The following is a 15,995-nucleotide window of genomic DNA, read 5'->3' on the forward strand; positions in this document are numbered from 1 at the left end:
TGTTTATGAATAGTAACATCTGAAATGCAAACAGCATCGAAGATATATAGATATTTACATTTCAACTCTTGAGGCTTGGAGTCTTTTTGATCTGACTCTGATGTGCTGGACTTCAAAAGTCGGGTGTTTGAAATAAAATATTTATATTCTTAATGAAATATCGAAACATTATTTTAGGCTAGGATTCCAAGCATGTAAACTTAGTTTTCTTTTGCTTTAATTGTAACTCTGGGAAAGGCAGTTTGGAGGAAACAGCCATTGTGGTCTGGATGCTCTCTAATACATGTCCAGTAACAAACCCAAATATTAAAAAAATATGACAATGAATTGATTTAAGCCTTCATTGAGGCTCTATTTTCACAGTAGTTTCTGCCAGCTTTTTTTTTTTTCCCCAATCTGCATGGCTGGTTTGGCAAAAGATGCTGGAGTATGCATTTTAGAGCTGCATTACCATCAGTCGGAAGACTGTCTTCAGTTTCCCTAGGCAAAACTTCTCTTTCTATTTTGATAATTAATTTATTTTTTAAAAGAATCTTGCTACTGCTTAGATTCCCAGAGGCTCACCACAAATCTGACTTTCTAATAATAAATTACTTTTAGGTATTCAATATAGGTAAAAAATAAAAATCCCTGAAACACCTGCACTTGGTTAACTGAGTTAAAATATGGAGCATGTCACAAACATTTAGTGTCTCCTTATTTTCTTGTTTTCATCCTTATGTCCTAACCCATCCTCTCCCCATATCTATGCTTTGTAGGGGAAAAAAACACTTCTGCTTTTTCAGTGTTTCTTTTGTTTTCCTTCTGCGGTCTTCTGTTGCATGCGTATAAATATAAGGAGGTTTGGATAGTTTCAAGAGGAAGGCAAGTATCATTTTGTGCTCTTTAGTAAGGGAGTTAGCTCAGAGGTTGCATGAGGACGTTGGGCTCTATTTCCAGCTCTGCCCTATCTTGGGCTGACCCAGATCCTGAGGCGTAACCCAGACGCGTGTTCAGCTCTGTTGGAGACACTGGCTGGAGCTCGCTGCCGCCCGAGTGCAGAGCCCAGAAGTGCTTAGGGTTGCTGTGGGGCAGGAACCCAAAGTGCGAGGTTTGAGGTGTTGTGGTGTCCGTGAGGGTTTTTGTATGTAGCAAAGTGACTGATGCGATGGGTGGACTGAGTCCTGTAGAAGTCTCTGCTAAACAATTAAAGATCCTGGTGTCCAAGTAGATTGCCCGTGTGTAAGGATTTGTGACAGTCTGTTAATATTTTCACACCCCTTTGCGGGTGGAGGGCTGAAATAGTACAAACCCACTTCTCTCAAGGATAATATTCTTTGGAGTTGAATATGGTTATGGTTTGGGGTTTGTTTTTTGGGTTGTGTTTGGGTTTTTTTTTTCTGTCCAGTGCAAATTAACTGTGATGTTAGTTGCATCTTTATTGCACAGAACTAAAAGCATTTGGGGCAAGGAGGTGGAAGGTGGGTTTCCTATTGCAGCCATTTGAAAATAAGCTAATATTCATCCTCCTTCTGTTGCAGGTATTGCATTACTTTAGGATTTAGACATTAGGATTGTGCTGTGCAACACAAAATGAGATGTGTGCTTGGGTTATCCCTGCCATAGGCAAAAGCCCATAGCTGCTCCTGTGGGGGCCGGCTGGGGCTCTCCCTCCTGGCGCCTGGCTCTCCCTCCTTCATTTGAAGAGACTTTTCAGTCTGAAATAATTGTTTGTAACTTAAGCCAAAGGCAGGATTTGCCCTCCCCACCCAATCCTTTCCGCCCCCGGATCACTGGAAGCAGGCTTTCCGTAGTGTCAAAACAAAAGCCCTGCTTAGCAACTGCTCCCGTGATGGGATTGATGAGATTGCTGGTCAGATGAAGCCTTTTCAGGAGTGTTTGTTGGTTTCCATAACTGCTTCCAAAACCAGGGAAGAAGGGGAATGAAGAAAGTTGAGCAAAAAGATGTAGGGCTACAAAGAGCAAAGGGATGAGACTTCATCAGGTTTGGAGGACCTAGCACAGAATGTGTGGATGTACGTCCCCATACACATACACACACGCATTATAGATGGTGCTTTTTTGTAGCAGAGATATTCACTAGCAGTGTTTCCCATCTGAAGATGAGCTGTTTGGTTATTCAGATTTGATGCAAGTACTTTCATTTTTAAATCCTTGCCGCTGAACTTGTGGCTTGGGTTCAGAGCTGTTAGACTGAGATCCCTGCCTCTGCGTGGGTTTTCATTTCTTACGTTTTTGTTATATTAGCATAGGAAATATATGGTGGGGTTGTTTCTCTTCTTCCTGTAGAATAATGTAGAAAAAATTGTCTATTCAGGGATTTATGTAGTATGCAGGCAATTTTTTTTTCTCTCTGAACCTGCGTAAGTAGCTATTCAGGGTACATGGGCGTTGCTTCACATACTGATCTCAGCCTCTCGTTTCGTAGTAGTAATACTGCTTGCTCTGACTTTGTGTCTGCAAGACAATGTTTTCCATCTGGGACCGACCTTGGAAACCTATCTCGGAGCTTCGTGAAACTCGTGAGCCCATCTGTGCCTCAATTTTATACTTATAGATATTTTGTATTTGCATATATTTGTATTTACAGCACAAAATCAGCTTTATTGTAATGTTTTAAAACATCAGCAGTCTCTTGCTGGCTAGTGGTGCAGCCTCTTGCAAGGGGTGATCTCTGGTTTGGAGGCAAGGCTATCGTGGAGGTGGGGAGGAAGCACTTCAGTACGTTGCTTGACAGCTTGTTAGTGATATCCAGCACGTAATTTGTGGCAGACATCGCCCTTCTGCTGCAAATTGGTGTGCAGAGGTGCTTTCAAGTACAGGACATGCGGTTATTAAGGTGCTGGAGCGTTATTGTTAGTGATGATAAAATGCCCATGTGACTCAGACCCTGCTGTTATGAACAGTGTTTTGTGCTGTAGAATGCAGGATGACAGCTCCCAGCTTTCATACAGAGTATTTGGTCTCTGTGTAACTTCTACTCACTGCAGGGTTTGGGGAATTCACTTGTGGGTTAGTTTCTAAGCGTTAAAGCTTCAATCCTTATAGTAGTTGATTTTCTTCTGCTTACGTGTATGCACAATATCAGTGTGTGTCTCAGCGTTTGTCTTCCAAGAAAATGTCACTAATTTATCTTCAAACTGCTTAGCCCTGGACCTCGCTCGTTTTAACATTATTTTTTACTAATGGTTTTATCTCAACTTTTCTGGGGTGTTTGGGAAGGATGCTCAGTGTTGCAACTGAAACACACCCACTGCCTCTGAAAAGATTTTAAAATCTCCTTGGCCTCTGGTGAGGAGCTCGTCGCGGTTTCTGAAATGGCTGGTTATTTTACTGATTTCTATAGTGACTGTTGCCTTGGCAGCAAAAGTCCTTGCTAGAGAATAAAAGCGCTGTACAAACGTGAGGAAGGCATGATTTGATTTGGGAGGACTTAGGTTTTCTTTGGTGGGGTTTCAGAGTGCTTTAGGAAGAGATTGGAGATGAACAAATTGGTTTTAGGGGTCCCTTTTTGTTGTTTTAGATGAACGTGGTTTTGTCTCATCAGTGTTAGTTGTGAGACGTAATGCTTTCTGCTTGTTCAGAGGTAGTAGGGAATGGTGTCTTAACCTGCAGGCCAGCTCAGGGGTTGAGCGGAGGGAGTTTACTGCTCCGTGGATGCTGCAGCCATCCCAGACAAAGTCTCGTGCCGCGGTGAGCCCGCGGCAGCTGAAACAAAATCTGAAACAGTGGTGTCCAATGTGGGTGCTTAGTTATCCTCCAAGCAGATCAAGAGACAGAAAGAGAGATCCAAGCGGATCAAAGAGACAGAAAACCGCAGTTTTCTGTACCATGGCCACCAAGTCAGATGTGGGGGTGTAGCCAGATGATTATTTTATTGCTGAATATCTTGTCCTTTAACCAAAGAGGTGGATACTCCCATATTTTTGGTCCTTATGTCCAACCGTATCTTTGCAAAGTGAACAGAGTGGTGTGCTCTCAAATACTTGTTTAAGTATTTAATACCATGACTACTGGGGAGTCATGGCCACTGGGGAGGCTGTGGTCATGGTATTACAACTCTATATGGGCAGATTGAAGTGGTCGTGGGAAATGCTCCCTGTCAGGAGAGTTGAAAAGGATCTGAAAGTTTTGAATTAGCACTTTAATGTTTGCTGAGAATGGGGAAGAAAGTCATGTAAATGTGAGGAGGTGGGGATTCAAGCCCTTGCTGAAGTTATTTCCTCCTGCTCAGTCTTGTGGTGTGGGTATTTTGAGATACCGGTTTTACACGGCATCATTATCATAGTGCAGTTGGGATTATGATAATCGCATTGTTATTTATAATTCATTATCAGCTACAGGCTCCTTAATGAAGCAGATCTGCTGTGGATGGAGGGAGGGTTTTAGTTGCCCAGCCCAGGTTAACTACCTGTATCAGAGCTGGTGATGCTTGGGCCTGCCTGTCCCCCTGCCTGTCCCTGTGCCTTGCTTGAGGCAGTGAGACCAAGCTAAGCTCGTGGACATGGCCTGGCAGTAGCCGATGCCCATCCCTACCTCCTGTCTTCAGCTTTTGTGGACAGGAGAAAACCTTTTGTGGAAGCAAGGAGACCAACGAGGGCTGTTAGTCTCCCATACCGTTTCTGCCAACCTCACCTGATCAAGCTTTTGTGAATGTGCACTAGGAAATGAGGTATTTTTAATGTGACAAGCTGGAAGGTCGTAAAGAAGCCTTTTTGCCTATCCCTCCCCCATTAGACAGGCTGTGAAATGGAGGTTGAACGATAGGGGTTTGTTAGAAATTTTAGTTGTTTTTTCTTGTTTTAACTCTCAGTGAAAATGACTCTGTGGCCTGCATCCTTGGCAGGGTGTTATTTTTCCTCTAAGCCTTCCTCCCGTGAGTATCAGTTTCTTTTACTAAAGGCCCCTGATAGTGATTTACACGCTGGTGGTGTGATAGTAGCAGGCTGGGATTGCACTTGGCAGCACTGCGCCGTGCTCCCAGGAGTGTCATCCGTGAGGACTGAAGCTTTCTGCTCAGTCACTGCTTGCTCCTTGGTGAACTCCGTGCCATCGTTCATCCATCCACAGAGGACGAGACAGGGTGAAAGTGTGTGCCTCTGTGTGTGAGAGGGGATCTCTCATTTTTAAAACCAACAATGACTCTTAGATGTATTTTATATTCCATAAAGATACAAAAATCGGGGTTGAACAATGTTTATTCTTCAGTATGATTTCTTTAGTAGCAGTACTGATGGTGAGTTTAAAGCATGAGCAAATTTCTGAATTGATGGTAGTTTTTAGCGATATTGCCAAAACCTGCAGTTTTACTGCAAGACACATAAATATGCTATTTCTCATAACACTGCCAGGCCAGGTATCATGGGGTTACACCAGCATATTATGACTCTTGTGCCAGTATCAGAGTAATATTTGCAGCTGGCAACAGATTTTTTTTTTTCTGTTGTTCTTTTAGGCTCCACCCAGAGCGCATCTTAAAACCTGCTAGCTTAGCTGTGGCATGGTAAATAAGGAGATGTAATTTGAAGGTTGGCTACATGTTCTTGAACACTGATGAATGCACTATCTCTTTAGGATCCTGAATCCTTAAGCACGCAGGAGGCTTGTGGCATGTTGTCAGGGGCTGGACAGAAAGGCTGGTATGTCAGGAGGATGACGGCTAACAGTCTGCTTTCCTCCTTTTTGAGTGGTTTGGGAAACTGTGATTCAGTCACTCCAGCATTTAAAATGAAAAAGGTTTATTATTGCCCCACCTCGTGGTGTACGCAGAGTGCTCCAACAACCCCAAAGCCATGCTGAATTTGTAAAGCAGAACTTGGAGAGGCAGCTGATGTAGCTGTTAAACAGCAAAGGAAAGTGAGGTCCTGCTGCAGGCTGAGAGCCCGGGTGTTGTAACAGGATTAAAAAATAAACGACTTTGGCTTTATCAAGATTGTAAGGCACTACCCTCTGAAACAGCAAGCCCATAGAGAAGTCTGTTTGTGTTAGTTGTGAATTTATGCTGCGCAGTTTCTGGTGCTTCAATATCATGTATTTCAACCTGAGTTTTGACCCTAGGACAAGTGTGAAAGTGTGTTGTGTTTTCCTCCACAGAGACACCAATTCCTTGAGTTGTGAATTACTGGTGCATCACTTGAGACCGTTTTGAGAACAGTCAGTGTGAGGTTAATGGTTGGTGGATATCCAAAAGGCCATGGTGTTTCCATCTCCTTGATCTGCAGTGAGCGAGTCGAGTCACAGGCATTAGTAAGCAAGGTCGCTCAGGGCTGACGTTGCCCTTAACACACAGAATGAGGCAAATGGGGAGCTGGAGGCAAAACACCTTCCGGTGACTGCTGGTGTCACCAACGCTCCCTGGCATGGGGTAAGGTTGCAGCGCTTGTGCTTGAGCTTTGTGCTGCGGCTGGTGCCAGACCCAGGATTTCAGGGGCCCTCTGACTACTGTGAGTACAGTGGAGACTAGTGTAGTGGAGAGCTGAGCTGCTCTGCTTCAGTCAGAGTCTTGTAGGAGTTTCTAATGTGGGTTAACATGCATAATTCAATCCATCCTTTTTTTTTCCATGTTCAGAGCTGTGTAACTAAATACCGATTTGCTAAACACAGTTTGAATAATGAAGTGGTCTGTGGCTAAAAGCCTTCCTCAGCACATATAATCACACTGAAAAAAAGAAAGAAAGAAAGAAAATAGAGCTGTATCCCCTCTTCTGCTGTTTTAAAACAGTGCAGATATTCACAAAGGGGAATATTCATTGTCATGTTTGCTCCATGGATTTAAATAAGTGCTCAGGCATGGTGTGCCCAGCAAGTGAGAGGTGGCAGGTGCAATCTGCTGCCAGTCCATGGTCCAAAGCTTTTTCTTTTCTCCATCACCAGACCTGGTTCATTCCATGGGGAAACAGATTAAAAACTGCACTTTGTGTTTCACTCTCAGTTTAGACGTAACAGGCCAAAAAATACGTTTTCTCTGGTATGGTCACGTTTTGCATAGGAGTAGCTCTGTATCTGTTTTCTACTTCTTCTACTCAAATTGTGCCAGTAGTGTAGATTATTTTGGTTTTCCTCAATGTCAACTTTACTCCCTGTGATGGAACACAAACATCTGGTAGCTTGTAAAAGGCTAAAAATATTACTTAAGCTGATAAAGGCATGATATGACTTGGAAGTGCTTTTTCCCCATGCTGTTACTTTCTTTAGGTCGCTTTGTGTTTACAGTGCTGCAGCCTCCTGCAGAAGCCATCCCTGGTCCGTGGGATGGCAGGCTGACACAGGCGTTTGCACTGTTTTCCCCTCTGCTCTGGGGAGGATGATTTTTTTGTTTGTTCACTGAATAAACATCTCAAACCTGGGAATTTGCTGGTGGTGTTCATTGCCACGTGATAGCCACTTCATGCTGAGGATTTTTCTGTCTAAAAAATGCAGGAAGAGGTTCCAGCAAGTAACATCTGTTTTCCTGTAATTTGTGTATTGGAAGTGATCAGCTTTTCTAAGCTATTTTTCTAATGAATTGGGTGTAGAAGTTCATTACCTAATTCCTTTTTCTTTAAAAAAAAAAAAAAAGTTTTACTTTCATTTTTCTGCTGGTTCCTTTTTTAGCCAATGACAAACATTTGTTTGAATTGTAGCTATATACCATGGAAACCATAAAATCTACCTTAAAGAGCTGCTGAACATTTGCTAGAGTCCTGCAAACCTAAATGTTTCTGTTTATTTTCAAACTAACCTGTTTGGGCATTCATTTTCCTGTTGATGCTTTAGTCCAGAGAATATAACCTTGCTTATCTACATGATTTTTTTTGGTGTGTGTGTTGCTGACCTGTAGAAAAGTGGGTTTTGTGGCACACTAGATATTTTTGCCTTGCAGAACAAAACCAGGCTTCCTATTCAATAACCAGGTGCAACACATTGCATTAGAATGCCACCGCTCTGTAAGGAGGAGAGAAGGTTTGTGACATGTATAACACTAAACATGTGCTCTGTAGATCCTTAAATCCCTTAGTATTATGATTTTAAGAGTAGTTCAGGTACCAGCTATGGACCAGAGCTCCATAGTAATAGAAAATTTAGTAAATACAGAGCAGGAAGAAGTCCTTCCCACAGGAGCAAAGTGATGTTTGTAATACAAAACTGTTAGAGCTCTTGAGAAATCAGTAGCAAGCTGGGAAAGGGCAGTGCTGTGTGTACAAGGCTAGAACTCAAATCAGTTAGTCTTTCCCATGCCAGAGTCTAGCTACTCTTTTGCAGTAATTTTGTCTTTAAACATGAACTGCAAAATATTGGTAAATGCTGTCCTAATGACTGTTTTTGGGTTTTTCTCCTCCCTAGGAAGAATGCCAACACGAATATGAAGTGAACTGTTTCCTATGCTTGCCACAGCACCTGGATGCTCATATCGGATGGTTAGAGACAGGGACTTGCCTCTTGCCAAACTGCTTCCTTGGACAAGATGAAGCCAAGGAGGAGCTTTCTGATGCGCTGGAGTTGCAGTGACTGCTGCCCAATTTAAAATCGATGTCAGACTGCCCCGGCTGCCTGGCGAGATGAAAGAAGTGGTGTTCTGGTCACCTGAGGAGGTGACGAATTGGCTAACAGAAAACGCTGTGCCGGAGTATTGTGAACCATTAAAGAGCTTCACAGGGCAGGATTTGATCAACCTCACGGAGGAGGATTTTAAGAAGACGCCTCTCTCCCGGGTTTCTTCTGACAGCGGACAGCGGCTATTGCACATGATTGAAACTTTAAAAATGGCTCACCACATCGAGGCTCACAAAAACGGGCATGTCAATGGTCACATTCACATCAGCAACACCACACGTGAGAATGGCTTTAGCAGTAAAATGAAGCTGAACGGGATGCCAAATGGTTATAAGAAGGAGATGATAAAGATCCCCATGCCAGAGCCAGAGCGCTCGCAATATCCTATGGAATGGGGCAAGACTTTCCTGGCTTTTATTTATGCACTTTTTTGTTTCATCTTTACCACAGTGACTATCTCAGTCGTTCATGAACGAGTGCCTCCCAAGGAGGTGCAGCCTCCCCTACCAGATGCATTTTTTGATCGCTTTGATCGGGTGCAATGGGCTTTTTCTATTTGTGAAATCAACGGCATGATCCTTGTAGGACTGTGGTTTGTTCAGTGGCTGCTCTTAAAATACAAGTAAGTAAAACCTTTTGAAAACGGAGTGCTAGGGTATCCTTTTGGCAGCTTTTGGAGGTCAGATTCTGGTTTATATCCAAATAAAATGACGCTGCTTCTGATCTTTCTGATTTTGGTTTCTCAGACTGAAATAGATACCATGCCACAAGCGAACTGCAGTTTGTGTGGGCTCTTTGCACAGAAGGGAGAAGTTCAGTCTAACTGCTCTCTAAGGAACTAAGAAATAACCCTGGTCTTTTTTGCCTGCACAATTAATCTGAACCCTTTTCACGTGTGAAAAGCCATGAATTGGCTGTAATGATGTTCCTAACTCAGTTGACTGTCCTGTCTGTTCAGAGGGAGCACAGCTCACACGGTAGTGAACATGGCTGCGAACCAGACTTGGGATTGATTTCGTGTCTCTGCCTGATGTAAAGTCCTACATTACAGTTATGATAAAATCTTAGACAAGATTTCGTAGTAAAAACCAACAGGCAGTGGTTTATTCCATGCACCTAAACAGTGCTGCAGGAAAAAGTGTTGAAATACATTTTCTGCTTGACATTAGATGCGACAGGTGATGTCAAACACAAAGTGTGTCAAAAGCTGATTATAAAATATGCAAAAGCATAGATATGTAATGAATTTGCAAGGTCTTAGCGGTTATCTGCCTCCTTGCTTATACTGGTCATAATTATAAGGATGAATTTGCCTGCCAGTGGAAGTAACCTACTGCTTACCCTCTACAGAGTGCATGGGGATGCTTACCTGAGGCTATTTATACTGCCATAAATCCACACCTTGGGCTTCCTTACCATGAGTGCCTGATAGAAACCCTTGTGCTGCCTTGGCTGGGCACGAAGTATTCAAAGTCAAGTGGCTTTAAGCAGTATGAAGTGGCATATCACACTTCCTTTCAGAAACTAGGCACAAGCATGTCCCCACAGCTGCCCAGCCCACAGAGGGTCTCCTCTTCTCTGCTCATACAACATCTCATTCCTTACCTGTTCACCGACGCCTTTTTGTGACTCCTGTGCAGGAAGCTGAGGAAGGGATGTAATTTGGGCCCCACCGTGTGAAATACAAGATCCTGCAATTCACAGAACTCTGTAATGACCTTAGAATTACAGACTGCCCTATTTAAAAGAAATAAAAGCAGAGGCCAATGGATCACTTGCCATTATAATGGAGAAAAACATTAAAACTTAAATGTCAGCATGTGGTTCACCAGTTTCATAAGGTGCAGGCAGCTTGGAAAGAGAATTGCTAAGCTGGGGCAGGACGCAGCTGTGGGTTTCCATAGGATGGTGGCAAATGTTTAAGTAATCCACAAGACTGAGATGATGGTTTATTCATCTTTTCTGCTGCTTTATACTATTTGATGTATTTTATCAGGTGACATTTTAAAACCATTGTACACTTTTACAGATGTAAAGGAAAGTTTCTAGAGTGGTGTTTATTTTATTTGTTAAATTTATTGTTGTTATAGAATGGTACGAATCTGTGGATTTTTTTTTTTTTTTTTTAAATTTCTCAAATGTGTACATATGTACAGGAGGAAGGATTACCCTGGGTTGGGCTCTTGGTGTTTTTATGGCTGTAAACTTCAGTATCCCTCTATTGTTGGTAGCTGCAGTGCTACCGTCTGCACTCCAGCTCTTCTCCCCGCTCCTCCAGCTGCCTACAGTGAATGTAGGGGACCGTTAACTTTGTTGGGATCTCTGAGCATAAACGTTGCTCAAAACCAAGGGAAGCACCTAGAGAAGGTGGCATGGGATTGCTCTGAGGAGTGGGGTGTCAGGTTAATAGGGCAATGTGAGGGATCGAACACCCTGTGATGGAAAAGGGCAGAGTCTTTAGATTAAGAACAGCAGAATCCATAAGGTCCTTGGAGATTTCAAAGCAGAGGGATGTGGGTTGACGTGATGATAAAGTATGTTGGTATTGTTGATAGATATGAGGATTTCCCCCACCCCACCAATTTGCTTTGACGTGTTTGTTTTTACTTGTTTTAGAAAGGCTCTTTCTGGTGTTAGGGGAAGATGTCAGGGAGTCGCAGCTTTCCATTCCCATTATCAGCCCTAGAATAGCTGGGCAGTGCAGGTCAGTGTGTGTGTACTGCTCGTGTACTGCTTTGGAGACAAAAAGTTCTTTTTTTTATGTCAGTGAGTGGAGGTGTCGGAAGTCCAAGAGACCCAGGCTGTGGGTAGGCAGCAGAAAGGGAAGAGCGGGAGAGATGCTCACAGGAACAGGAACCCAGTGAGGTGGCTTTATCTGGAGAACCACATCCTTGTGGCTTTGGGTGGTGAATCACTTAGGTGTTATAAAAAGAGCTGAATCACGTTTGTGGCATGGTTTATCACCTCCCTTTGAAACTTGGTTAAAGAATAAAGAGAGGGATTTAAGACAGCTGGACCTTCCTCACTTCTCTGACCTCTGATGGTGTCAGGGTAGCCATTGCCACACTCCATTCAAGATCTGAAGATAAGACGTGAAGCCAGGTGATTGCTGGTCAGGGTGAGACCTGGTTTCTCACCTCTTCAGGTGATAGAGATAACCATTCAGGGATGTCTCCAAGTGCAAGCTCAGAGTCACCGGTGAACTGGCAGCATTGTTACCCATGAGCTGGATTGCAGTCAGTGCCTGGGTTGAACCTTTGACTGAAAGAGGCAGTTTCATAGTTTCAGACTTTTTGAAATGCTTTTCTTTGCCAAGCAGTGAATTTCCCATTGCTTATCCTACCAGATCCATTATTTGCCTATAACCTGATTTCATCCAAGCTGAGCCTGCTGTTTTCCCAAGCAATGAAGGATGATAAAGCTGTGTCATTCATGATACTGATCACTCAGGTCTTCCTTGTTTAGTCCAGGGATTGCATGGTGATGCTGAATAGGACCTATGTGTTGTCTTTGTTGGACTGTAAAGTTGGGGTCAAAATGGAAGAGGGTTTTGGGTGTGTCTGTCCAGCTAGCCAGAGTGCAGGGTTTTCCTTGGCCCCTGTTACTGCCTTCTGGCCTGAAAATTAGTTTTACCTTCAGGTAGAGATGGGAGTTTCTGGCTGGCTTCAGGGCAAGGCACTAGATTTGGTGTGAGGAGACTGGTGACAGCTGTCTTTGAACATCCATACAGATTACTGTCCACGGCAGCAGGTTGGGTTGGTTTCTCACCAGAAAGCAGGAGCAGGGTGGATGTGCAGCCCTTGGCTGGGGACTCCCGTCTGCCCAAGCCTTTTTCCACAGACACTGTGGGGAGCTCGATGAGTCCAGGCGCGCTGCCGAGGCAGAATTAACTTCTCTGGGAAGCATTCCCAGATGTTTTGGGAGAAGTACAATGCTGGGTTTTGGCCATGCTTGACATCTGATTCAGCCTGCACGCACTGCATGGGATTGAGAAAGCAGAGTGCTCACTGCCTGCATTAGGTGAGGATTGGATAGTGTAATATAAATTGTCTTGGCCAGTAATAAGCTTAGAGGTTGTACTTGCTAGCTGGCTCATAATCACACACGCACACACACTCTCAAATCCTTTTGAGAAGGGAAAATATGAGGCTTTTAATATTTTTTTTTAATACTACAGTACAGAGCACTTTGATGCAGACTTTCCTAAGCTAAAATATGCTAAATTCAGCTAAAACATGTAGGTTCTTGTGTAATTTTAACGAAAATTTTAAAAAAGTTCAGTGCTCCATAGAACACTGCCGCTTCTTTGGTCTCTTGAAATACAGTGCTGTTCAGTCTTCAATCCCCAGCGCCCCTGTTTGTATTTATACCAGGTTATAAAGTAAAGCAAGTTTGTGTCTGGTTATAAAAGCCAGGCACAAGTGCGAGATCTTCATTGGATCACCCTTCCAAGAGAAGAATTCCCCATACAAAATGCAGAGGGAAACCTGTGCCCCGGTGGCATGGAGCCTTCTACTATTGAATTTCAGTCCATGGAGCTCCTTTAATAAATTATAATTTTTATCTCCCAGCTTTGTCCATGTTTACACCAAGAGGGGGAAGAAAAATTATGAAATATTGTGTTTCAGTAGCAGTGAGCACTTGAGCGCAACGTGCATTTACACTGTAATAGTTTAAGCTTTTCTGATAAATTAAGACACTCAAGTTGTTATTGATCTGGCACTGCAAAGTCATACTCCACCAAGAGTGGAGCACTACAGTTTAATAACTCTGCCAAAAGCTATTAAAAATAAGAGATGGTCGATTTTGAGCTTCAAGAGAGCTCTGCTTGATAGAAATATTATTTTTTTTAAAAGTGAATGCTTCAAAATAGCAACAAATGAATGCCAGAATTGCAGCTTGTGTTGTAACCCTTGTATTCCCCAAATGATTGTACTTGTAAATAACAATTTAAAATCAACCAAAGCCAACAGGGTCTGTAACCAGCAGGACACAAAGGGTTGATGTGGTTAAGGTCAGAAACTTCTGTAACTGTATTTGACCTTGATTTTTGTAATGCTGGCGGCAATTTCTCTTTGCTGAACTCTGTGTGAGCTCAAAATAGAGGTTGCTCCTGTCCTGGTGGATGTGCCAGATGGGGTTTAATTGTCGTAGTTGTAGCTCTTTCCTTGTGATGTTATTAGCTGGTACGTAGCAGTGAAACTGCATGGGCCAGTTGTGGGGCTGGCTGTCCCTCCTGGGTCGAAGCTGCAGCTCTTTACCCCATGTGCTCTTGCTGGCTTTGCAGAACTGCAGCGTGGTACCCCAGAATTGCATCTGCATGCTCTGCGTACATCAGCGACTTGCTGGCAGCCCTCAGTGAATAAATCTCTTTGCAGCTATGGCTGCTTGCCTTGAAAGTGGATTCCTGTGAAAACACCCTGTCCTGTAGCCAACACAGCTCTGAATTTGTATTTTGGGAGTTTTGTTGCTGATGTGAATTGCTTCCTCTTCAGTGCTGCTCAGGAAAGGTGGTTCTCACTTGTTTCATTCATACAGGCTATTTCTTCTCAAGCAGCCCTTTGTAATTACTACATGTGTGTGTCAGCTAATACTAACTTACTGCTTTTCATCTTAAAATGAAAATAGTGTAACTTTATCCCCTGCCTTGAATAGAAAATTAGTGACCTCTCAAAGCTAATGGAGGGGTGTGGGGCATGAAATCCCTTTCAATGTCTTCAACACTAAATCTGCACAGGCTTTTGTATTCTAATCCTTGTATTTCCTGTAATCTGCACCTTCCTGGGTAATGTTAGTTGAGTTGCTCTTGTGTTTCTGACCTGTAAAGTGTGGGACTATTTGTAAAGTAATTCAGCATTCTCAGGTGTAAACTGATACTCTCACAAGTTTCAAAAGCATCCAGAAGAGAACAGTAATTTTATTTACTTTTGCATATTTTGTTTGCATTGACTGACCTCCTTATTTTTTTCTCCTTTTTTCTTTTTTTTTTTTTTTTTTTTTTTCCTTCTAGGTCTATAATTAGCAGAAGATTTTTCTGTATAGTTGGCACACTATACCTGTATCGGTGTATTACAATGTATGTGACTACACTCCCAGTACCTGGCATGCATTTCAAGTGTTCTCCAAAGGTAAACTTTTTTTGCTGCCTTCCCATATTTTAATCTTTGTGTTTGTCCTTTGTCCTGCTGTTACCAAAACGATGAGCAACACTTTCTCAATAATTGCTACTAATTTGAAAATACCAGTTTGACATGATGGGGATGTCCTTCTGCAGATCATCAGCTTCCTTCTTGGTGAAGGTGTTGACGGTTGTTTTGGGGCAGTGTAGGCATTCATACCCTTTTCAAAGTGCTAATCTATTCAATTTCTATATAATTTTCAACTAATTTGTACCATCAGCATTTTTCTGTCTCCACTGAAGCAGTCCTAAGGTGTGCAACCTGTGTAAGTGCCACATGTGACTCATTTATTTCTAAGCACTTCAGTGTGTCAAATCCAAGTATGATTTGTATTTGAAAATGTCCCAGAGAGACTTTTCTAAGGCTCTCTCCTTTGCAGCCATTTGTCCCTGCATGTATTTTTGCATTTGTGATAGCACAAGGACTTGCCACCTCCTCCCTGATCTAGCACTGACTCCTGTTTGTTGTGCCAAGGACTAAAATGGGCTTGTGAGAGCTGTGGCTGAAGCCAGGCTACTGAGGCAGAGGTGCTTAGGCAAGACCCTTGTAGTCAGCCTTGAGGGGTAATTCACGAGCTGCGGGTGGAGATGGGATGGGGATGTGGTGTTGTATCCACCTCCTATCACACAGGCATTGGTGTAAGCGTGGTCCTTACTGCAACGTGCTGTTTGTGGCAGGGAAATGCAGTTTAACACAGACTGGACTTTTATGGGAGGCAGCAAGGTTCACATGTTAGACACAAATGCTTTTTCTCCATAGTGGTTCATCTCTGTGCCCACCCTGGGGTTGTCTGTGCTATAGCTTGATCTAAGCAGGAGAAAAGGGGGAAAAACAGTAATTTCTGCATGCACAGTTCAGTGGCTTTGTGTGCACAGCCATTAGTTAGATGACAGGTAGTAAAATCACTGGTTTACAGATAGTAAAATTCTGATTCAACTAGGTACACGTGCTGTCGCTGTTTCAGAGTATTGCTGGTGTGTATAAACAAAGACGAAATGCTTCGGTTCCTCAGGGAAGTAAAGCCAACCGGTTGTTTGACAAGGCAGAACGTTTGCCAAGCTACGTGTGGCTTTCTGAGGGACTGAGGTCTTTGGTAAAGAGAAGTGAGTGGGAGAGGAGTCAACATTGTATTTGATCAGTCAACCATTATGAAATTAAAAAAGAAAGCACAGATATTTATGGGATGAAGTAAGTGCCATTTTTTTAAAGTTTACAGTCTTGGCAAGTCTGTCTCATGACTCAAAGACAAGCCTATGTTTTGCTCTTCTATTGCCCTGATAAGAC

At 43.0% G+C, this 15,995-nt stretch overlaps 1 protein-coding gene across 5 annotated transcripts in view; it reads left to right on the forward strand.

The window, feature by feature from the left end:
• Positions 1 to 15,995, forward strand: part of SGMS1 (sphingomyelin synthase 1) — a 99,662-nt gene that overhangs the window by 76,672 nt on the left and 6,995 nt on the right. For 4 of the 5 annotated variants that reach the window (XM_074924366.1, XM_074924367.1, XM_074924365.1 and 1 more), the window contains 2 exons: positions 8,323 to 9,154; positions 14,543 to 14,660. In XM_074924366.1, the coding sequence (XP_074780467.1) occupies positions 8,538 to 9,154; positions 14,543 to 14,660 (735 nt within the window). In that variant the 5' untranslated portion in view covers positions 8,323 to 8,537. Of the gene's footprint in view, positions 1 to 2,503; positions 2,523 to 8,322; positions 9,155 to 14,542; positions 14,661 to 15,995 lie in introns of those variants that run through there. The other variant, XM_074924369.1, reaches the window with a different exon arrangement.

This window comes from Athene noctua, chromosome 21 (genome assembly GCF_965140245.1).
Source record: "Athene noctua chromosome 21, bAthNoc1.hap1.1, whole genome shotgun sequence".
Lineage (NCBI taxonomy): Eukaryota > Metazoa > Chordata > Aves > Strigiformes > Strigidae > Athene > Athene noctua.